Consider the following 23243-nt stretch of genomic DNA (forward strand, 5'->3'; position numbering starts at 1 on the left):
GCCTACAGGCCTTCACGTGCTCCCAGCAGCCTGGATGTGGCAGAGTCCACCCCAGACAGGGCACAGCGGGGCCCCCAGGCCCCCAGGCCAGGCTGCGGGGCCGTTGCAGGGCTCTGTCCTCTCTGAGGCCTGTGGCGGTGCCGCCCCCCGCCCCGCAGCTGTGTTTGCACCTCCAAAGATGTCCAGGCATTTCTGAGCGGAAAGGGGCGAGGGGTGGGCAGGAGGCAAGGTGACTATCCGCCTACCCCAAACACACCTAAAGGGAGCTGAGAGACCCTCGGGGTCTTGCCTAACGCCCAACCACTACCCACCCCACTCAACCCCCTTCCCCATTTCTTGGCCCCCAGCTTCCTTGCTCTCCACCCAAGAGCTCAGCCTCCGGCTTCTCAAAGCTGGGAGGGAGGCGTGCTCACAGCCAGAGGGCTCAGACCCCAAGAGCCTGGGGGCGCAGGCAGAGCAGTTTGGGGAGGGCTTCGCCCGCTTCCTCCTCCCCACGCCTGCGGTGCCCTAGCTTCCTGTTCTTGATAACAATCAACAGCTTGCCCCAGAGGGGGTGGCCCTCTTTCCAATCCCCTCCTGCCCCCCCTTTTGATCCCCAGGCCCCCGCCATCCACTAGTGGAAACACGGGTGGGGGTGAGGGCCAGTTGAGGCGGAGGTCACACCCCACAGGTCCACCCAAGCTCCTGCCCCCTGCTCCCCATCTGGGCACCAGAGCCAAGTGCTTCCTCAGCTCTGGACCTCCCGAGCCCCAGAGGGCCATCCTGTTCTCCACCTGGAGGCCAGCCCCTCCCCACCGCCCCCTCCTGCATGCCCACCCCCGGGCCTGTTGTACGTCAGTGCTTTTTTGCTGTCACCCTTTGATGGCTGAATCAGAGAAGTGGGTGGAAGGGGAAGGATGGGACTGTGGGTGCCGGGAACGGAGGGCGTCGGGACTGTTTCAAGGTGACAGGAGCCGAGCAGGGAGCCAGCAGGAGGCCCGCTGGTGAGGCAGAGGTGGGCCATTGGGGTCTTGGACTTGGGCACCCCCCTCCCAGGCCCAGGCTTCAGGCAACCCAGCGGCAAAGAAGACACAGGGGTCCCCTGGTGTGAGAGCCAGAGGCTGTCTGCTCTCCCTGGGTCTCTGAGTAGACGTCAGGGTTCTGGGAGGAGGCCTGGGGGGGCCTGGGGGGCGGGGAAAGCCCCGAGACCCTCCTACCCTCCAAGCTGTCTTCACTACCGACTCCCAGGGCAGCTGGCCCGGCTCAGGCCAGAGGCGGCTGGGCGCTGGGGTGTGGCTCAAAGGGCCTGGGATGACCCTTCCGGCCTGGCCCGAGCCTGGCCCCTTGGGGAGCAAGGACTCCTGCCTTCCCTTGCCCCACCCAGTCTGTGCCCACTTCTGTTTGTGCCTGGCATGATTCCCGCGGCTTGAAGGGGCAAGGGCTTCCAGGGCGAGGCTCCGAGGCAGAAGCAAAGAAGTGGAAATCAGTCTCCAGCTGAGGTCCGTGGAAGCCAGAGTACCCGGGCCTCTGCGGGGCAGCCTGGAGCTAGGCTCGGCTCCACCCTGCCCCACGAGCTGGCAGAGGCTGGACGCACCCAGGACCTGGAGGAGATGCCCTGGAGGAGGGGGCCGGGTGGTCAAGAACGGCCCAGCGCCTCGGCCATTCCCAGCGAGCAGGGCCGGGCCCGTGGCAAAGGTGCTGGGACAGGCCGGCGGCCCCCAGAGGGGCAGAGGCGGGAGGCCGCCGACCCCTGGTGGTGGCAGGAGGCAGCTGGGGCGTGCGTGGGTGGCAGCGAGGAGGGGCGGAGGGAGGAAGCTGGCTTCCTGAAGCCTTCTCAGCCCTCAAAGACAGACCAACAGACAGACAGACAGCTGGCGAGAGGCGCTGGGGGACACAGCTGCTTCAGTACGTACCTGAGGGGGCCGGGGAGGAACCCCGCGGGCCAGGGCTGTGCGAACCTGGGGAGACACGGGAGGGCATCTGGGGGGGGGATGAGTAGGAGGGTGCCCGGGACTACGGTGCCCGGTTGGGGCGCGGGTGCTGACCCCCTGATGTCCCCGAGGGCCGGGCAGGGCCCCGAAGGGAGAGAAGAGGCGGACGAGGTCCTCCTGCCGCGAGAGCCTCTCTGCCCACTCGGCCCCTGCGGGCGCGGTGACCCCACAGCCCCTCCCGGACTTGGAAGCTGGGACCCTGGTCTGGATGATGGGGACTGTCCCCCAGAGGAGGGCCCCCCACCACCTCTGCGCCCCCTCTTGTGCCCCCAGCTGTTGCCTCCCCATATGCGCTGTCGCTCAAGGGCTTGGTGAGGCCATTTCCTGTGACGGTTACCGAGGCGGGCTGGGGGGGGGATGGGCAGAGGAGGAAGGAAACACCCCCAGCCTCCCTCCTTGGACAGAGACCCCAGAAGCCAGGATGAGCCTGGGGCTGGAAGTACCAGCAGCCGGGCGAGGGTCCCGCGGGCCAGCAGCCTGCACGCCCGGGGCCCTGGCTGGCTCCAAGGCTGCAGGAGGCCTCCACCTTCCCGTCCAGAGGAGGCCCCCGTACACCCAGAGGGGGTGTGTGTGAGCCCTTCTTCCATCCAGAACCGCTGTATTCCCCCCTCGCCCTCCCTGACCTGGCCTCCAGCGTAGGTGCCCCGCCCCCTCCCCCCGGATTCCTTCCTATCTTCACCCACAGTCTCTACCCTTCATCTTGCCCTTACTCTAAACACAGGCTGCCGCCTCCTGGGTGCCCCTGCAGAGATCCTGACCTTCCCAGGGTGGAAACACCGCCACTTCCTGGGGAACGGAAGACACCCCAGTGAAAACAGAGGTGCCAGAGAGCAGAAAGCCGGCCTGGGCCTGGGAGCCTCCTCTGGCCGGCCAGGCAGCCCAGAGATCAAAGCTCACGGCAGAGTGAGCCTCCCCTGGGCCCAGCCCCCGAGCATGGTCCAGGCCCGCGGGGGGCACTCCAGAGCACAGCCACCGGCCACCCCTTCCCCTGAGGGCAGCCATGACCCAGCTTCCACCTGACCAGGCGCCAGCCAAGAAGCACGTGCGCCTGCAGGAGAGGTGAGACCTTTTCCGGGAGGGGCTTCCCTCCTGCGGGACCCTCGCCACCTCTCCAGGAAAAGGAAACCAGATGTGCTCATTTGCATGTCATTTGCATGCCCTTTACCTGTCTGGGGCACAAGCTCTGCGTCAGCCTCGCACCTGTGCCCCAAGCCCCAGGTCGGGTTGAGCACCCCTGGAGGGGGCCGGGGCCTCCAGACCTGGATGCAGGTCGGAGCTTTAGGGGCCGGGCTGGGAACGGGAAGTGGGGGCACCAGCTCTGGCTGACAAGGGGTGGGGGTGCACAGGGCCCGGGGCCTCTGGGGCAAGGGGAGACAAGGAGCTGGCCCCCAGAGGTGCCCATAACAATCATAACTGTCAGAGGCGGACCGCGCGTGGGCTTACGGGGCACTGGCCATCTGTGCTGCAGGCGCGGCTCCAATGTGGCTCTGATGCTGGACGTGCGGTCCCTGGGGGCCGTGGAGCCCATCTGCTCGGTGCGCACGCCCCAGGAGGTCACCTTGCACTTTCTGCGCACAGCCGGGCACCCCCTCACCCGCCAGGCCCTGCAGCACCAGCCACCCAGCCCCAAGCAGCTGGAAGAGGAATTCTTGGTAAGAACGTGGGGTCCCCTCCACGTCACTGCCCTTCTGAATCAGGAGAGCCAGCTGGCACCACTCTACCCTGGCCTGCGAGCCTGTCCCCTTTGGGCCCTTGGAAGAGAGAACCCCGGGGTCTCCAGGAGGGAACCCGCCCAGGCTCCCTCCTCTGCCCTTCGCCACATCTAGACCTGCGTCCTGATGCCAGGAGGGAACAGCTGGGTCCCAGCTCTACTAGGAAAGACGGAGGGAGAGGAGGCTGGCAGGGGGTTGGCTGTTCACTTGCTTCCTCCCCCCGCCAGAAGATCCCCTCAAACTTTGTCAGCCCTGAAGACCTGGATATTCCTGGCCATGCCTCCAAGGACCGATACAAGACCATCTTGCCAAGTAAGGACTGCGGCAGGGGCCTGGGGCTGGAGGCGTTCAGAAGGCAAAACAGCCTCAGCCAGGAGAGAGCTGCCGTACACAGAGGCTCTTCTTCCGGCAGAGGAATGCCCACATCCGGGCCTGGCTGGGGAAGGGGAGCAGTTACCACAACCAGGATGAGGATAGGACAGAACTGTGGGCCAGCACTGCTCAGTGGGACCCCAGGGAGTCGGTCTATGGTGTTCTTATCCCCATTTGACAAATGAGGAAACCAAGTCCCAGAGAAGTTGTGTAACTTGCTGGAGGTCACACAGCCAGTTGCACCAAACCTCCTTCCTCCTCTTCTTCCCACGTGGGAAAGGGCCCACACAGGTCTGCGGGGGGAGAGGCCCGTCAGGATGGCTCCCCGAGAGGGGGCTGGAGGATCTCAGATGGACGCAGTGAGGAGGCTGCAGATGGGGGTCCCGGGGTCAGCACCTCCTGTATTTCAGAGGCAGGCACAGGCCCTGTGAGCACGAGGCCTGGGGACACTCTCCCCTCCCGCTCTGCTCAGCGCAGCCTTGTCTGGCCAGGCCACCTCCAGATACCCCCAGTCTGGAGGCCACAGCCCTCTGCCTGCCTGGGCCAGTCCAGGGGCTGTTAGCACTCACGGAAGGGGGAACTGCTCCTGGCCCCGAGGCACCCTCCGTCCAGACCAGCTGGCCCTGGGGAGCCTGCTTCTTCATCCGGCTTGTACTGGAGTTGGAGTAAGGCCCCCTTAGACGGCCAGGCTGACCCGCCCTGGGGGTGGAATGAAGCCTCAGTTCCAGTCTGGCCTCTCAGGAGACAATATCTCTTTTTCCATTTGTATTGCTATGACCCTGTTCTGTGCCTCACTAATCTCCAAACCCTCACTTGTCCATCCTGCCCAGCACCAGCCAGGGAACCTTCCCAGTTACTTCTTTGACCATGGCCCACTGCTGGTCAGGAACATTCTGTGGCTCCCTTCTGCGTGCATATGAAATAATGCCATAGGTATTGGCCACCTGCTACTCGCAGGTGCCGTGACAACCACAGGACTCTCCTCTCTCTGGCCCTGCGTGAGTTTGCTTCGCTGGTCACATTTTGACCTGTGGCCTCTGCTGATTTTTACTTCCTAGACCCCCAGAGCCGCGTCTGTCTGGGCCGGGCGCAGAGCCAGGAGGACGGAGATTACATCAACGCCAACTACATCCGGGTAAGTCGCCGGCGGGGAAGGGGGACTGTGTCCAGAGAACCCCCAGGACACCACCTAGCACGGCTGGTGGTTGGGGCACCTGGTGTCCCAGCTCCGACTCACGGCTGCCACAGCCCTTCCGGGCCAAGCCGGCGCAAACAGGCCAGGACGCCAGGCGGGAGCACAGAGCAGACGTCAGACGCCGGAAGGAAGACCCCGGTCTCCTTGGCGCACCCCGTCCCGCGGCCCCTGCCAGCCTCACAGCACGGAGGGCGGCTCGGGCCAGGCCCAGCCTGCGGCTCCCAGGTCTGCACGGAAGGTGCAGCGCCAACTGGGGGCGCTCGGCCGGCTCCCTCCCCTCTGGCCTTCGCTGCTCCAGGCAGCCCCTCCTTCGTGGAGATGGCTTCAGTCAAGGAGCCGGGAGGCGGGGAGGCCAGGTGGGCTCCATCCCCAGCGTCAGCCCGCAGGGCTGGGAGGCGGCAGGTGCAGACTGCGCCCTCTAGCGGCTCAGAGTGGGTGGGACCGTGGCCGGGCGCCCCGGTGAACAGCCCGCAGCCGGGGCCGCCTGGGGGGGGAAGGCGGCCCGGTGAAGGGGGCTCTGGATTTCACCGTCCCCTGAGGAGCAAGAAGCTGAGGATACTGAAGGGGAGAGGAAAGGCTGGCAGGAGTGTGCTACGCCTCGCTGCTAAATACAGAAAGTAGCATGTAAAAGGGAAACATGCGCCCAATAAATACTGAACTGTTTTCTTCGCCTTTTGCGCTAGTATTCAATAGAAAGCAGCGGGGGAGGAAGGGAACATTCACAGAGGCCCTGAAAGATGCTAGACTCAACCCAACACACTTCGTAGAGTTTGGTCTGCACCACGTGCTGCTGGACGGCCATTACACCCCGCTTACAGACCAGAAGCTGGGAAACTCACTCTCGGCTGCACAGGCAGTGAGCGGAACGGGTTGGAACCCGGATGTTCTCACTCAGAGCCCATGTCATGTCCCCCATGTGGCGTCTGGTGTGTGTGTCTGTGACATGTGTGTCCGGGCTGCACGGTCCCTGGCTGCAGCCTGAGTGCGGCACCTGCAGGTCTGGCCGCCCCAGGGCCCTGGCCTCACCGCCCACCCTTCCCCGGCCTCCTCCGCCTGCAGGGATACGGTGGGAAGGACAAAGCCTACATCGCCACCCAGGGCCCTATGCCCAACACCGTGTCAGACTTCTGGGAGATGGTGTGGCAGGAGGAGACGTCCCTCATCGTCATGCTGACTCAGCTCCGAGAGGGCAAGGAGGTAGGAGGCTGAGGTACAGTCCCTGGCGAACCCAGACGGACCGGCTGCACCCACATCTGCAGCACACCCCTGCTGGGGCAGCTCCGGGCAGGGGCCTCCCCTGGGAACTGAGGACACCTGTCAGTTCCTGAGACACGTGGCAGGGAGGCCAGCCCCAGCCAGAAGCAGGGGTCGGGGGGCACTTTATCTGCAGGTGTCAAGTTCAGGACAGCCCAGCCCTTGCAGCGGGGGTGGAAATGCCGCGGGGGTGTCCCGGCTCCCATCTCCGCTGTCCTGGCCCCTGACTCCCAGCTCCCTGCCCCCAGAAGTGTGTCCACTACTGGCCCACGGAGGAGGAGACCTACGGGCCCTTCCGCATCCACGTCCAGGACGTGAGAGAGTGCCCAGAATACACCGTGAGGCAGCTCACCATCCAGGTACGGCCCTCCGGTCCACAGGGAAGTCGGGCCACCCTCACTCTCTGGAACTTCCCTGGGAGGCACAGGTTTACTCAGGGAAAGCTGCTTGAACCCACATGTAAAGAGCTGCTTGGGACCAGAAGAAGAGGGATGTGGGTGCCACCCTCAAGGAGCCTCTAGTCCAGTAGGTCAGCACCAACGATCCATGTGGGAACCGCCAGGAAGGCCCAGCGGTCTGTGCCAAGCGCCCGGAGGAGGGGGCGGGGTCCTGGAGTCACTGCTGGAGGAACCGAGGGCCGTTTGACAAGATGCTTAATAACTTGTAAAAGTGCCTAAAAACGCTTCTGTTACTGTGTAGCATCTTCTGCTCTCCAAAGCGTTTATCCTCCGACCATCATGGTCCCATTTTCAAGGTGAGGAAAGTGAGGTCAAGGGACTCACCCAAAGTCAACGTGCTGGCTGGAAGCAGAGCCAGGACTGGAACTTGGGTCTTTCCGCCCTCCCCAGAGGTATCCCAGGAGGGAGCGGTGGAGCAAAATGAGCAGGACAAGGCTGGCGTCTTCTGCTCGGGCTCACTCCAGCCCCAGCACCGCAGAAGAGGATGGGCGATGCCCTCATCCTGTCCCCTGTTCTCATGCTTTGTCCCCACCCAGCACCAGGAAGAGTGCCGGTCAGTGAAGCACATCCTCTTCTCGGCCTGGCCTGACCACCAGACCCCGGAATCGGCTGGGCCCCTGCTGCGCCTGGTGGCCGAGGTGGAGGACAGCCCAGAGACAGCTGCCAACACGGGGCCCATCGTGGTCCACTGCAGGTATGTGGCCCCTCCTCCGGAAGCCCTTCCTCCCCACTGGGTCCCTCCTGGGAAGGAGTGTAAGCAGAGCAGGCCTGGGTCGTGGACAGGAACCTCTCGGTCATCCAGCAAGCGCTCTGTCCTTCCCTCTGGCTGCACAACCTGGACGTGTGGGCTGGACACCCAGGCACAGTCCAGAGAGGCAGCTCCCGGTCTGCCGAGGCAGGAGACGATCCCCGCTGTCAGGAAACGCATTTATTCACTCATGAATGTTTACTGAAAACCTGGTATTGCCAGGCACAGTGTTAGATGCTTAAGGAGACAGCTGTGAACAAGACAGTTTGGTTTCTGCCAAGTTTTATGGTCTGGTGGGAGAGACAGCCAATGAAACGAACAGGACGCAGCATGATGAGAACATCATGGGGAGTGGGGGGGGGCACAGAATGAAATCACCCAGCCCAGACTTTGGCCAGAGAATGTCTTCCAGGAGAAATAACCTCTAAGCCAAAGTAAGACCTGAAAGGTGAATTAGCCAAGCGAAGATGGTGGGGTGGGGGGCGCGGAAGGATGCCAGGCAGATGGAGCAGCACATGCAAAGGCCCAGAGGTGCAGTTTAAAAACTGACTTGATGCTGGGAGCACAGTCAGCGAGTAGGGGCCGGATGTCACATGGGAAGGGGGCAGGGATGAAAAAGCCTGGAAGATAAGTGACGAGTGGCCTCACAGGACTGGCTTTGCCGGTTACAAAGAATACTTAGGCCACAGGGTAAGAAGTGGATTGGGGTGGAGTCGGGGCTGATGCAGGGGACAGACTTAAAATAAGGAAAGCATTTGGGATGCACATTCTCACTAGAACACAGCGGCCAAAAGTACAGGCAGAGGGCTCTGGAAGCCCCTCCCGCAGGTGCGCCCAGACACAGTGCTGGGAGGTCAGGGACTCACAGGGGAAGACTTCCTGAAGAAGGGAGGAAGTCAAGGGCACAACAGAGCAGAAGGGACAGGGCGAGGGGGCCGAGCACCAGCAGCTGTGAGGACGCGTCACGGTGAGGGAAGGACGTTCCGCGGGGTCATCCAGCCCAGCACGGGCACTGTCAGCAGGAAGCTGCTGTCCCCCACCGAGCAGGAGAGTGCTCCTGAAAACGTCCACAGGGACCCGAGGGCGACCTGGACCGGCTTTAGGGTGAGGCCAGTGAGGGATGCAGACGCCTCCGTGGCCGCCCCCAACCCTGTGGAGGCATCCCTATTTCCCTTCTGTTCGCCACCCACCCGGCCCCCTGTGACCTCCCCACCCCCTCCCTGGACTCCTGGACCCAGCGCAGGGATTGGCCGGACTGGCTGCTTCATCGCCACCCGCATCGGCTGCCAACAGCTGAAGGCCCTAGGGGAAGTGGACATTCTGGGCATTGTGTGCCAGCTGCGGCTGGACAGGTGGGTCTGCGGACTGAGCGGGGCACTTCACCACGAGGCACTTCCTGTGGGAAAGGAAGGGGCCCCTTTCGCTTAGAGAGCTGTTCTTGTGCAGCTCACACCCTGGCAGGGGGCGGGGGTGGTGGTGGCAGAGGTGGGGCACCTAGAGTGAAACAGGCCACCCTATGGATTTACCCGAGCTTTCAGTCTCTTCTGTTTCTTGTCTCTGTTTTTCCAAATTCCCTACTCAGGGAAAAGGTGGGGGGAAAAGAGTACAGTTGGTTCTGGAAACTAGGCGGCCAGAGGCGAAGCACAGAAGCTCACTGGATTTGGAGACAGCGGACCAGGGTGCATCTCACAGAGCTGTCACTGTGTTTCCCTGGGTCCCCATTTCTTTATCTAGAGAGAAACAATGGCCCTTTCCCCAGAGGGCTGCTGTGAGGAACGAGTTAACTGATGTGGAAGTGTTTGGGGAACACGAGCACTTGCTATACACATATGTAGAATTATTACTTCTAAGATTACCGGCAAGAGGAAATCTTGGGGTCAGGAATGTTCCTGGCCCAGCCTGGGGACTCAGGGGCTGGTTCTGCCCCAGGAGCTGAAGGGTCAGAGAAGACCCCTGCCCGCATGGGGCCCCTCCTACCCCCCACCCCGGGCTGGGGAGGATGCAGCGGGAGGGGTCCGCTGCAGAGAGGATGCACCTGGAAGGAGGAGCCCGACAGGCCTTCGGGAAGGTCAGGCTCTCCCCTCTGGACCGCTGTTCACGGCCTGTGCACCTCTCTCTGCAGGGGGGGCATGATCCAGACCGCGGAGCAGTACCAGTTCCTGCACCACACCTTGGCCTTGTACGCCGCCCAGCTGCCAGAGGAGCCCAGTCCCTGACCCTGGCACCCTCCCCCACCCAGGGCCGCTTCCCTGGGCCTGGGAAGGTGGGTGTGGGAAAGTGGGCCTCGTGACCTGGGGAACCCCCTGGGTGGGCATGGGAACAGGGTGCCCCTCGGGGTGTGTCTGGGGTCACAGGAAGCTGGACGGTGAGGACAGGGCTAGACACTGGTTCTTCAGCACTGCCCACTCCCCTGCTCCCTGCAGAGGCCCCCAGTGGACACCAGGGGCAACCCCCCATGTCCCTCCGAGCTTAAAGCTGGCGGCTGACCTTTACAACAGAGCTGGAAAGAGGCCCGGGCATCCTGGTCCCTGAAACGCCGTGTGAGCCTCAGTCTCTTCCTCGGACGTGGACATCAGGTGCTTTACTGCCACCGGGGGAGCACAACCAGAGGAGCACCTAGAAGCCACTCCAGCTGTACCCCCTTCCTGGGGCTGGCGAGAGAGTGACCCCAAGATCACCCTCCACCCGGGCCCAGCCCGAGAACAGGCCAATGACCTGAGCTGGGAAAAGCCTGGTGCTACCTTGGCCAAGTCCTCAACATCCTAGCAGGGACTCGCCTCTTCACCCACATCTGTGAGGCTGGACACCCCCCAAAGAGAGCAAAGACCAGACTACCCCTGTGCCCACACGAGCGTCCGGGGAGCAGGCTATGGAGGTGACCTGGTGGGACAGTTGAAATCTCTAGAAGAGGGAAAGTGTGCGGACCCCTTGGAGGCCCAGACAGCTGCCCCTGCCTCCGTAACTGCCGGCCACCCACCCCAGCTACTCCGCAGGGAGGCCCAGCATCCTCTGCCTGCCTTCCGACCCCAGAAGGGACTCCGAGTACCCAGGGAGGACACGAGACGAGCAAGGAGCCAAGAGCAGTGCCTGACTTCAGATAAGCAGCCCCGCCATGGCCTCCTCCCCGCAGGGCACGCCTGGATGGCTGGCTGTGGCCATGAGCGACCCGGGTGAAAGCACCTCCAGGGACCCAGGGGCTCAGGCTGAACCCGGACCCCCCATGGTCTACCCCGGAGAGCTAACTCGCCTCCGCACCGCACATCCGCACGATGTCCAGGGCCCCCTGGATCGATCTCAGGGCTGCCCACCACCCCCCAGGGAGGCATCCAAACCCTTCGTCCTTGAATCCGAGACGGGCCGCCCGTGGGCAGGAAGGTAGGCACCATCTTTCCAGGTGCTTGGCCCCTGGGGGCTGCCTTTGCTGGGGCCAGTTCTCTGAGGAACCCCCCAAGGAGCTGGGTCCCTGAGAACAGCTGGCCTTTCCCTCAGACAGCGCTTCTGGAAAACATGCAGCATTGGAACGGAGGGTGCCTTCCTTAATGCTTCTGCTGGTCCCCTCCCTCCTCACCGCCTGGGAATGGGCTCACCCCCTCCTGAAGCTTTCCTGCCCTGTGAGAGGCACTCCCGGGGCCTGTGGCGCGGGGTGCAGGGCCATCCGGCGCCTGGTCCTCCCTGAGCTCAGACCCCACAGGAGGAAAGCCACCGCACAGGTGGCAGGCTCCCCTCCCTGGGCGCTGTTGCCCCAACCCTGTCCCAGAGCTTGAGGACAGGCTCTGAAGAGTGACCAGGTGGGAAAATAAAGACTTCTCGGATGATTGAGTCATTCCTTCTTTCCCTCTTCTTCTCAGGCCTCTGGAGCCTCTTTACATCCGTAGAGAGAGTAAGAATCCCCAGACCAGGAACAGGCTGCTGCTCTTTACCCCAGGACGTGCACTTTACAGCCCTTCCAGGGACACGTGAAACAAAGTGACACTGGAGTCAGTCTGGGAAACGGGCAGAGGTGCTCCTTAGGAGCTAGAGAGGGACTCACAAAGGGCAAGGACTAGAAAGACCATGTAAGTTAATAACTTAATAATCCAGGATATTGCACAGGGCCAGGACTTTGTGATTCCTCCACTTTGGCAACTGATCATTTGGGGTCATCTCGGCTGGGCTTCGCAGATATGGTTGATATTGAAACTTTATGGGCCTTGGACTAAAACCACAGATGCCACGTGAGTGCCTGTGCAGGCCAAATAGGAAGGCACGCCCAAAGCGGGCTGTGGGCTCAGGGGGTCCAGCAGCCCCGAGCTTGGGTCCTCCCAGGACCAGCATCTCCGCAAGCCCCACACTTCCTACCGCCAGCTCTCCTGAAGAAAACTTTGGGTTTTACCAAAACAGGCCAACTTTTTTCATTTGCCACAAACCTCCCTAACGGGAAACCCCTCGCAGGACTCTCTCTGTTTAGTATCATTGTGGTCCCAGTAAAAGTCACTTTGGGCCAGAGGCTTCCGAAGCAAGTGGTCCTGGTACCTCGTGGTTAACAAGGCCTCACAGGTGGATGTTCCCCTCCACTGGGGCTCTGGTACCCAGAGGTGCTCAGAGGCAAGGACTCAGGGAACAAAAGATCTTAGAGACATCGTCCCCGCGTCCTGGGAAGCCACGGACCACCCTCCTCCACCCTGGAAATGGTCCCGCTCAACGGGGCCCTCGCCCACCTCGGGCCCACCGCCCTGTAAGAAGGAAGCGGGTGCCAATCGGGGCACGGCAACCCGGGAAGGCGAAAAACAATCGGAGCTCTTTCCCCAAGTGCCCCTAGCGCACAGCAGCCCGGCCCGCCCCGAAGCCCGCGGGCGCCCCGCCCAGCGTACCCGCAGCCCGGCCCGCCCGGCCCGGCCAGGAGGAGCGCGCCCGCTCGGGGGCGAGCAGGGCCGGCGGCCGCGCGGGCGGAGGAAGAGGACGAGGAGGAGGACGACTGCGAGGAGGACGCCGACCGGGAGGAGAAGGACGCGCGGAGGCCACACCCATCGGCGCGCCGATCCGGCAGCGAGTCGTCGGCGGCCGCGCGCTCCAGCCGAGCCTCCGCCCGCACCGAGTCCGGAGCCGGGCCGCACCGGGGAGGGGCCGCTCCGGCCGCAGCGCGAGGGCACGAGGGGCGGCGGGGAGCCGGCACCGGGCGCGGCCGGCGCAGCGACCATGATCGCTTTGTTCAACAAGCTGCTGGACTGGTTCAAGGCCCTCTTCTGGAAGGAGGAGATGGAGCTCACGCTGGTCGGGCTGCAGTACTCGGGCAAGACCACCTTCGTCAACGTGATCGCGGTACGGGGCGCCGGCCGGCCGGGCCTCAGGTCCCCGCCGCGCCCAGCAGAGCGGGCCGTCGCCTGGCGTGGCCGGCACGGCTGGCGCCGGCGGGGAGGCGCGGGCCCGGGCGCGCGGGGCCTAGCACGGCCCTGGGGACCTGGCGCCGCGCGCCCGGGCCGAGATGGCACGGCCGGGCGCAGGGGCGGGGGACGAGGGGACGCGGCCCGGGCCCCAGGACCGGCGGCGCCGAGGGTGTCACGAGGCCAGAGGGACCGCCGCCCGCTGAGACGGGCCCCCTCCGGCACCCGCACCCTGGCGCATGACGGGGCGAAAGTGCAGGGCCTGCCCGTGCGGCGCGCGGAGGGTCGCAGGACGGATGCCCGCGAGGCTGGTGGGGGGGCCCGGGCCGGCCCGGCCCCACCCCGGGGGATTAACCCCTCCCGGCCGGAAGAGGAAGCCCCGGTGCTATTGATGGGGGATGGTGGGGGAGGGATCCCTGGGTGGAGTGGAATCAGCAGAGGCCCTGGGCCCCAGCCCAGACTCCTTCTCCACGGGGAACCTCTCCCCGACCGTGGCGTGCAGCTGGGGTCCGGGGAGGATGCAGGGCACCCTAAAGGGAGCTCGGAGTCCCCGCCTGGCCCGGAAGTTGCAGGGCAGGAGGAGGTGCTTCGGACCCAGAGGATGAGTTGGAGGTGGAGGGGCAGGTCCACTCTGGGGACTCAGGGGAGAGTGGCTCTGAGGGCTTTGGGTCATCAAGACCGAGGTGGGCAAGTGTACGCCTTTCAGCGCCAGGGCAGTGGTGGGGAGGATTAAAACCTGCCTCAGAAAAGGGGAAGATGAGCTCTGGGTGTCTGAGCTGAGCTGCAGTAGTGGCCGCGGCCTGCATTTCCGAGAGGGCTGGGCTGGGCATGTGGGGCTGAGGAAGGCTTGGGCAGAGCTGAGGTGTCCGGGGACCCGGGCCTCGTCCGCAGACGGGGGTTTCTGAGAGCTGTGGAGCAGCCATACATGACAGGGGTCAGCAGAGAAGTGTGATCTGCCAGCCTGGGTACCTCGCCTGCCTGCATCCTGCCCACCTTCGAAGAGAAGGGTGGAGGGAGACTGGGGGGCAGGTACACCATGATGGCATGTTTGGGCACTGGCTTCCTTTCCCAAACATGTTTGCGATGACCTCTGCCCAGGGGCTCCTGGCCACTCACCCAGCAGGACAGACTCTTCGGGCCCAGGCTGGGTTTGTTGCCACGATGGTTCCTGGGCTCCTGTCTGCCCAGGCTCTGGCCCTTGGTCGCAGGCCCCTGGTTAGACCTGGCGTTGACTTGGGCTCCAAAAGCAGGAGCGCAACGCCTGGCCTCGGGTCCTGCGGGCCCGTGGCTTATCTCCGAGGTGCCGAGATCTGGGAGCTGTCTCCAGGGTGAGGCCGAGAGCGGACCAGTCGGCGCTGCTGCTGCTCTTGTGGCTCAGCCCGGGCATCACCTCTGGTCCCCAGGGAGTCTCTCCTCCTAGAGCGTTTACAAAGCTGTGTTCCTAGGCGGGGATCACAGGAACCCAGGCGGTTCCGTGTCCTGGTCGTGTCCAGAGAATGGGATGCTCTGGCAGGTCAGAAACGGAATCCAAGAGTCACAGGTTTCACTGCCAGGGTCAGGAGTTTCTGAGGGGTGCAGCGAGGGCTCCCCTCCCCAAGCCGGGCCTTCATCTTTATGACATAAATTTGCCACCTCAACTCACACATCCTAAAAGTGCAGCCTGGATTTCCCTAGAAAGAGGCTTCTCCAGAACACCCATCTCCCTTGTGGGCTGCAGTGGGAGTGCCCGCGTCCAGAGTTCTCAGCTCCTCCAGGGCCACGGCATTTCCGCCTACCAGTGTATGATCACAGTGGAGCGTCTTTCAGGACCCCGGGCTCTGGCCCACGCCCGCCACTGACCTTCTGAATCCCCTTTGCCTCTTCTTTTGGCCTTTTGTCTCAACTTTTACCCATTTAGTTTTTTTCTACTCGTTCTATGAGTCCGACTGTAAATAGAAATTGAGTTTATGTGTAAGCTGCTCAGCTGGCTAATGTGAGCTGGGAAACATCACAAAGAGACTGCAGTGCATCTGAGAACCCCAAACTCACTTTCTGAGTTCTGAAAAACTTGTGCTGCCAGAAAGTAGGAGATGTTTTGCCCGGGGGAAACAAGAGGACCATTTTCAAATATTTACAAGTGTAAAAAACTGTCCAGTGGAAGAACTAATTTCGGGGTTCCCAACGGGTAGAGTTGGGAAGATGGATTTTTGACTCATTATAAAGCACTCTGGAGCGTTGGAGCTGACCCAGGAGCCAGAGGGCATTCAAGTCTGAGCCAGGGGTTCCAGCAGATGACTTTAGGGTCCCTGCTGACCTTGAATGAGGAGCTTGTGAGATCTGAGGCCTTAGCCGGGAAATGCAGCTGTGACTGCTTCCAGCTTAGCTCTGATTCACAGCTGAACTGGAAATACTGGGGCCGGGGCGCCTGGCTCCCTGAGGGTCCTCCTGGAACCCTCCTTTGTCCGGGATCACATTCTGCCAGGCTAGGCTTTTCATTTCTGTGGGAGCCTTTGAATGTTCTGGGTTGCCAGAGAGCCATGATGGTTCCTCATGTACGGAAACCATTTCCAAGCACTTTGTGAGCCCTACTTGCCAATTTTTAGGAAACCAAAGCCCTTTCCTGCCATTTCACAGAAGGAAACCCTGAGGCCCAGAGAGGTCCAAGTGAGACCACAATGAGTGATAAACAAGAGCTGGGCTTCCTTCCTCAGGTCCACATTCTTCATCTGCCCAGTTGGGGATGGAGTGGGCTTGGGTCCAGTGGGTGCCCCATTCCACCTGCACCGTGCTGGGGTTTGTGGAGTTAAAGCACACATGGTTCTCCCTACTTAGCCAAAAGCAAAACCTCGTCAGGGCACTCCCTGTTCCTCACGTTTCCTCACTGTTAGAGGCTCTTGGACCCTTTTGATATCTGATAAAAAAACAGAGACCCGGGCTTCCCCGGTGGCGCAGTGGTTGAGAGTCCGCCTGCTGATGCAGGGGACGCGGGTTCGTGACCTGGTCCAGGAAGATCCCACATGCCGCGGAGCGGCTGGGCCCATGAGCCATGGCCGCTGAGCCTGCACGTCCGGAGCCTGTGTTCCACAATGGGAGAGGCCACAGCGGTGAGAGGCCCGCGTACCGCAAAAAAAAAAAAAAAAATCAGAGACCCTTTCCCCAGAGGCGTGTACATACCAACAAAAATGTGCGCATACAAATTGTGTGCACCTTCAGGGGGTCTCTGAAGCCCCTCTTTGGCCTCCAGGTTAGGAACCCTCATCCATCTTATCTTGAGCATCAGTCTTGGGCATTCAGTGCTCACATCCGAGGGACTTGGTGAACGAGCTCAGGTGATTCCTGAAGATAAAAGGGAATCAATCCGTCTCATTGTGGTGGGGGGTCTTCATTCAGACTCACAGGTTCTGAATGAGAAGCCATCATGTCCTACACTTTGGCCAATGGTTAGAGCCCCTGACCACTCTGTGTGGCCTTAGGCAACTTACTCCTCCCACCTGGTAGAAGACAATGACATCATAACAGAACAAGGCTGTCCCCTCAGGTTCAAGGTTAAGCCCCATCTCCTTCAGCCTGCGTCTGGGGGAGAAGCAGAGGTGTCCTACATATGAACGTGGAGATGACCTTGGGCGGAGTTTGGTCTGGCCTTAATAGAGGCCTGTGGCTAGTTTAGAACAATCTAGAGACCTTAGAGACAATTTAGAGGGGAGACGTGAGAATTGTTAGACTTTGAAAGTGGGTTATGGGAAACGGAATTACGGTTAACTCCTACTTACTGGGTGGACATTCACCAAGGTCAGTGTAGACGTGGCTCCACTCCCGAGAGCTCTCGGTCTAGTCGGGGTGCACAGGGAGGAGTACCCATCCTGCAAATGGGTACAGTACAAAGAGACCCAGAAGTCGCTTGCTGCGCGTTGCATTTGGGGCGTGGCTGACTTACCGACCCTCAGTTTGATGTGAACATTTACTACCGCGTGAAAGTGTAAACCTAGATTGTTTAACGTGACCTGCTCCACCGGAGGCTAGATACAGAAAGGGGGCTCTGGTCCAACAGAGAGGTGGGTTAGACCTCAGGAAGGACTTTCTCCTGGTCGAGCGACTTCGAGGGGCCTCTTTCTCACAGGGGAGCTCGGGTGTGAGGTGGACACTGGGCTTGGTCACGGCCCGTCTTGCTTGAAAGCAGGGGGCGTGCGGGAGCTGCCCGGGACCCTGGGGCGCCTGAGAGGCTCCGGCCTGGCCTCTGCTTCATTCCCGCAGCCTTTTGGTCCGTGGCCGCCGCGGACGGCGCATCTGGGTCCTGGCGATTTTTGCCCCTTTTCCAATTCTGCCTCTTCCTTCCAGTCGGGACAGTTCAATGAGGACATGATCCCCACCGTGGGCTTCAACATGCGCAAGATCACCAAGGGGAACGTAACCATCAAGGTGTGCGGCCGAGCCGGCCCGGGCGCGAGCCCACGGCCGCAGGGGATGTGTGTGTGCGTGGGCACGTGTGCGCGTGTGTGCACGTGTCGGTACGTGTCGGGCCCCCGGAGGAGAAGCTAGAGGAAGGCAGAGGCTTGGGTCCGACCGGATAGTTGGGGAAAGAGCTCAGGTAGGCTTAGGAGTCGGGAGGTAGAGAGCGAAGGAATTCCGGTGGGGCAGGCGGGGGGCACGTGGGAGCCAGGATGGATGGGGGGCCCGCCTGCTGCTGACACCCGCTCACCTCTCTTGCTCAGCTCTGGGACATCGGGGGACAGCCCCGCTTCCGCAGCATGTGGGAGCGCTACTGCCGAGGAGTGAGCGCCATCGTGTAAGTGCGCAGCAGGGCCGTGGTCGTTGGCAGGTGACTCACACCTGTGTGCAGCTGCCTTTGCTTTGACGGACGCTCTGGGCGCCCACCGGCCAGTCTGAGAACCAGAGGACTGACCACTTCGTGCTGAAGCGTCTGTGTGTCCCTCCTCATCTCCCTGCCTACCCCCAACCCAGACTCACCCCTATCCTGAATTTTGTGTGATCTAGTGGCTCATTCCCTTGCTTTTTTTTTTTTTGTGGTACGCGGGCCTCTCACTGTTGTGGCCTCTCCCTTTGCGGAGCACAGGCTCTGGACGCGCAGGCTCCGCGGCCATGGCTCACGGGCCCAGCCGCTCCACGGCATGTGGGATCTTCCCAGACCGGGGCACGAACCCATGTCCCCTGCATCGGCAGGCGGACTCTCAACCACTGCGCCACCAGGGAAGCCCCCTTGCTTTTTTTTTTCCTTTCATTGTTGGCTGTGCCACAGCTTGTGGGATCTTAGTTCCCCAACCAGGGATTGAACCCAGGCCCTTGGCAGTGAGCGCCGAGTGCTAACCACTGGACCGCTAGGGAATTCTCTCCCTTGCTTTTTAAAAATAATTGTATCCTACGTATATATGTGCCCAAACAAAAGATCATTTAGCTTTCGTTGTCTTTTGTTTGTTTGTTTTTGTTTTTGCGGTACGCGGGCCTCTCACTGTTGTGGCCTCTCCCATTGCGGGGTCGCACAGGCTCAACCGCCATGGCTTACGGGCCCAGCCACTCCATGGCATATGGGATCTTCCCGGACCGGGGCACAAACCCGTGTCCCCTGCATCGGCAGGCGGACTCTCAACCACTGCGCCACCAGGGAAGCCCAGCTTTTGTTGTTTTTAATCTGATTTTTAAATTTAAATTTTTATGTATTTTTATTTTCTAATAGTTTTTAAAGGTGACACTCCATTTACAGTTATATCAAAATATTGGCTCTATTTCCTGTGTTAAAGTACATTTTTGTAGCCTATCTTACACCCAGTAACCAGATTTTTTTTTTATTATTCTTATTTAAAAATTTTTTTTGGCTGCACAGCATGCAGGATCTTAGTTCCCAGACCAGTGATCCAACCCTTGCCCCCTGCGGTGGAAGCTCCGAGTCCTATAACCACTGGACCGCCAGGGAAGTCCCCAACCTGATTTTTTTTTTTTTTTTTTTTTTTGCGGTACGCGGGCCTCTCATTGTTGTGGCCTCTCCCGTTGCGGAGCACAGGCTCCGGACGCGCAGGCTCAGCGGCCATGGCTCACGGACCCAGCCACTCCGCGGCATGTGGGATCTTCCCAGACGGGGGCACGAACCCGTGTCCCCTGCATCGGCAGGCGGACTCTCAACCACTGCGCCACCAGGGAAGCCCCCCAACCTGATTTTTTAAAAAGCATTTTGATGCAAGAAAGTCTTCTGGGGCTTCCTTTGCTGTTTTCACCCCCTTGTCTAGCCAGCCCTGCCCTGAGAACGTAAGCCGGTCACTCTGGGAAGGACTTAGGTCTAATCCTATGGGGCCCAGCGCTGCCACAGGAGCAGCAGCTTCTCCAGGGGTCTGGGGGATGGGACAAGGGCAGGCCCCAGCAGCCCCTGCAGGTTCTCACTCCCATCCCTTCAGAAGACATTCTCAGAGCACCTGCCTGAGCCGTCCCAGGTGGCCTGGAGACCCCGGGGGGCCAGCCAGAGCTGCTGCAGCTCCTTCCCCCCCAACCCCGCAGCCTGTGGTGTCAGCTTGTCCCCACCTGCCGCCCCCCAGGTACATGGTGGATGCCGCTGACCAAGAGAAGATTGAGGCCTCCAAGAATGAACTCCACAACCTACTGGACAAGCCCCAGCTGCAGGGCATCCCGGTCAGCCCCGAGTGGAGTGGGAGGGTTGGGGGTTCGCCGGGAAGGCCGGGGACCGCTGGGGGCAGGTGGGGGTAAACACTGCTGGCGGCGGGGGGAGGGAGGGGTGCGGAGGCAACGGGGCCGCGGAAGCCAGCCCCCTCTGGGGGCAGCCTGGCCCTGGCTGCCCTGGACCGAGCCCTGCCCTCCCTTCTCGGCAGGTCCTAGTCCTAGGCAACAAGCGAGACCTTCCGGGAGCCTTGGATGAGAAGGAGCTGATCGAGAAAATGTGAGCTGGCCACTCTTCCCTGTCCTTCCTCCCTGCTCCCCCAACTCCCAGGCGCCAGAGCGGAGGGCTCGTTGCTGCTCTCGGCGCCCACCGCTTGGTGGCGCTAGAGCGCACTTGCCTGAGCCCCGCCCTTCGCCCCCCTCCCCCTCCTCGTCCCTCTATCCCCGACTGCCTCCGCGCCCGACCCCCGGCCCCCAGCCCCTTGCTCAGTGGCAGCCTCAGCAGACAGCTCTGGTCTCCTGCAGGAATCTGTCTGCCATCCAGGACCGAGAGATCTGCTGCTACTCCATCTCCTGCAAAGAAAAGGACAACATCGGTGGGTCTGGGGGCGTCGCTGCGCTCTCGGGGAGGGGCAGGAGGGGAAGGCAGCCGGTGGCTCTCTCCTTGGAGCCCAGAGCGCCGTGGCTCTCCTGGGCAGGACAGGCAGCGGGAAGCCCCGATCCTGAGCATCACCCCAGCTCTGCCGTCAACTGGTGTGTGATCTTGGGCAAATCCCCCCTCTTCTTGGGGCTCACTCCCCGCCTGTGACATCGTAGGGTCGGACCCTTCTGGTCTGAGGGACTCGTCCTGTGGCTTCGTCTCTTTCACCGCAGCCAGACGCCCTTGCACCCATCAGGGGCTGTTCGGAGCTTGACAGCTGGAAGCTGGGCTTGTGATGCCCTTAGGGTTGACCCTAGCTGCAGCGCGCCCCCTCCCCCCGCCCCCCCCCCCGGCTAGATGTGTGCTCTACCCTCAGGAGAACCAGCCCTGAAGCCCTGTAACCTCCTCTCTTGACCCGCAGACATCACCCTACAGTGGCTTATCCAGCACTCAAAGTCACGGAGAAGCTGAGACTGAGGCCCCGCCCCCTCGGACCAGGGACCGCCCTCCGGATCTGAAGCCGAGCTCCCGCCCCCTCCCCCCGCCGCCCCCCCAAGCCCACCCCTCCTTACTTGGTGTGGGGAGGGGCCCTCTGGGGGTCCCAGAGTCCTGTTCTGCTGAGGTTTGAACTCCCGATTTTATTGTAAAATAAATTGCTCCCCTACGGTCCCCTAACCTCCCCCCTCCCCTCTCCCTTTGTCTCTCCGCCGCCCTGCTTCCCTCCCCTCTGCAGCCCCGCCCCACAGCCCCGCCTCCTCTCCTGTCCCGCTCCCTGCTTCCCTTTCCCACACTCTTGTTATTGTCCTGTGTGTACAGTATATATATGTATATATATTTTAATTTTTTAATTTAAGCAAAGACTAAAATCAACCATTTGATGCTGCAGGGGCCAGTCAGGATCTGGGAGGGGGCGGTCTGGAGAGAAGGAGAATAGCGGGGTTAGCTGGGCCCGGTTCAGATCAGGAAAGGTAAGGCTGGCACAGGGGCAGGTACCAGCCCAGGCACGGGTGTCTGTCCCCACGTCCCGTTTGTCTCCACTTCCCAGTCTGGCCTGTCTCCACAGTGTTTGAATGTCACAGGATGACGGGAACTTCCAGAGATGCCCTTCTCTGCCCCCAGCCTCAGCATGGCCACCAGGCACAACCAGGCGCCGGAGACCGGGGGCCGAAGGGGCAGGACGCCAGCGCCCTAGCAGCCCCTCCCTCCTGTTCCTGGCTCCCAGCTCCTGCCCCTCCCCAGGCCCTCACCTCCACGGGCCACCTCATTTTCTGTTCTCGTTTTGCAGAGTTGCACAAGGAGAGAACTCAGCATGGGGGGTTGGTTCTTTGGGTTTTGTTTTCTGTTTGTTTAATTTAATGATTTGTAAAGTGATGTCCCTCTTCCTTTTTTACACTTTTCAGCTCATATTTAACCTCTGTTTGGAAAATGATTCTTGTAACTGTACATTTTTTTGCCTCCTAACAACAACAAGAATAAATGACAATTTTGTGTTGGGGGGGTGCGCGGTGCGGTTTTTTTTTTCTGTCCACGGCCCGGCAGGCTGGGGACTCTGGTCCCCGACCCTGGGCGCACCCAGCCAAAGGGAGGCACGCGCTCGCCCGGGCGCACAATGGCGCTTTACAGAGCAGCCCCGCGAGCGTGCCGGCTCCTGCCCTGCCGCCGCCTCCTCTAGCCGGACTTTCCTGTGTCCCCAGCTCTGAGCCAGCAGCTGCCAGGGGAATGGAGGGGGTCTGTGTTGGGAACTGCCGGGACGGAGCCTGCTTCCTGGAGTCAGTCCAGGCCCCCACCTGCAACCAGAGTTGGCGGAGCTGGTGAATTGTCCTGGCGGGGGGGGGCGGTGCGGGGGCAGTGCCGGGCCTGCAGAGCCCACGGCTTACCACCCTTGGCTACTCCTCTGTTGGTGTCCAGGCTGCTGTTTTCCCGGAAGAGGCCGTGCCCTCCCTTCCCTGCCCACCCCCGGCCCCTCCCAGCCCACTCCACCCCTAGAGCTGGTCCCCTCTGCCCGCAGCCGTGGCCTCGGAGGCTTGCTCCCTGCTTCCCAAATCCGGGGCCATCTTGACCCACTTTTACCGTAAGCCCCGCCCCCTGGGCTCCCCTCAGCCTGGAGATGGAGTGGCCCTGCAGAAGGCTCCACCCCTTCTCGCCGCACCTCTGCAGGGAGGAGGCCACTCCGCGGTCCTGGGAGCAGGGCCTTCCCCGGTGGCTCACCGGCCCTTCCTCGGTGCTTCCTCTTAGAGCCTCTTTCTGGTCATCAGAACTGCAGGGAGGAATGGCCTGCCTGGAGAGGGCTTCCCCACTGCCAAGGAGTTTGAGGAGAGAATGCAGATGGAATTTGGCGGAGGGAGCTAGACGACTTTAGGTTCCTTCCAGCCCCTAAAGGACAGGACACGTGCCCCCTGGTCTAGGAGGTCGAAGCTGGGGCCGGGCTGTCCCCTGGGCTCTCCTGGCTGCTGAGGTGTCTGGAGATGCCACGGCCTGGGAGGCTGGGACAGGACCAACAGTCACTGGTCTGGCGAGCAGGATGGGGAGTTTCAGGGATGACCTGCCTTTCTCGCCTCCTGCGTCCTCTGACGAGATAAGACAGGATGGGCTGGTCGCCAGCAAGCAGGCATCCTCCTGCCCCAGTGCCTGCACGCAGCACGCACAGCAGGTGCTTCGTAGGACAGACTGTGCGTATATGTACACCAGCATGGGGGGGGGGCCCTTTGCACTGCCTGGCCAAGCCTGCTCTGCAGTTCTGGAGAGTTGAACCCCCAAAGGGAGGGAGGGAAGGAAGGTGCCAGGCATCAGGCATCATGCCAGGAGCTTTATGTATCTTGTCTCATTCAATGACTCCAGGCCTCTGTGAGGGGGGGTTATTCCTGTTTAATTGATGGGGTCCAGTAACTGCGTCCAGTCCGGCCCAAGGGAGGCAATTCTCAGTGTAAGGTGCACATG

At 61.6% G+C, this 23243-nt stretch overlaps 2 protein-coding genes across 2 annotated transcripts; both read left to right on the forward strand.

The window, feature by feature from the left end:
• The first annotated feature begins 1477 nt into the window (after positions 1–1477).
• On the forward strand, positions 1478–11521 carry PTPN7 (protein tyrosine phosphatase non-receptor type 7). Its single transcript, XM_081218732.1, is given in 12 exon segments — positions 1478–1884; positions 2692–2951; positions 2953–3029; positions 3439–3622; positions 3910–3994; positions 5113–5189; positions 6309–6446; positions 6752–6862; positions 7498–7655; positions 8948–9061; positions 9832–9972; positions 10133–11521. Coding segments are annotated over 11 exon segments (1593 nt in total). The 5' UTR covers positions 1478–1589; the 3' UTR covers positions 9926–9972; positions 10133–11521.
• Positions 11522–12574: 1053 nt separating this feature from the next.
• Positions 12575–21801, forward strand: ARL8A (ARF like GTPase 8A). The gene is made up of 7 exons (XM_081256155.1): positions 12575–13007; positions 17384–17464; positions 17758–17831; positions 19588–19681; positions 19879–19946; positions 20192–20262; positions 20728–21801. The coding sequence occupies exons 1-7, from the start codon at positions 12885–12887 to the stop codon at positions 20775–20777; spliced, it is 561 nt and encodes a 186-aa protein (XP_081112281.1). The 5' UTR covers positions 12575–12884; the 3' UTR covers positions 20778–21801.
• Positions 21802–23243: the final 1442 nt, after the last annotated feature.

Source organism: Mesoplodon bidens, assembly GCF_964165515.1.
Source record: "Mesoplodon bidens genome assembly, chromosome: 2".
NCBI classification, from domain to species: domain Eukaryota; kingdom Metazoa; phylum Chordata; class Mammalia; order Artiodactyla; family Ziphiidae; genus Mesoplodon; species Mesoplodon bidens.

Excerpts from the sequence above, each read along its gene's own strand:
- ARL8A (XM_081256155.1), top strand. The coding sequence starts at position 12,885 with ATGATCGCTTTGTTCAACAAGCTGCTGGACTGGTTCAAGGCCCTCTTC. Across the intron at positions 13,008-17,383 it reads CCTTCGTCAACGTGATCGCG|TCGGGACAGTTCAATGAGGA; the intron begins GTACGGGGCGCC and ends TCTTCCTTCCAG. Across the intron at positions 17,465-17,757 it reads AGGGGAACGTAACCATCAAG|CTCTGGGACATCGGGGGACA; the intron begins GTGTGCGGCCGA and ends TCTCTTGCTCAG.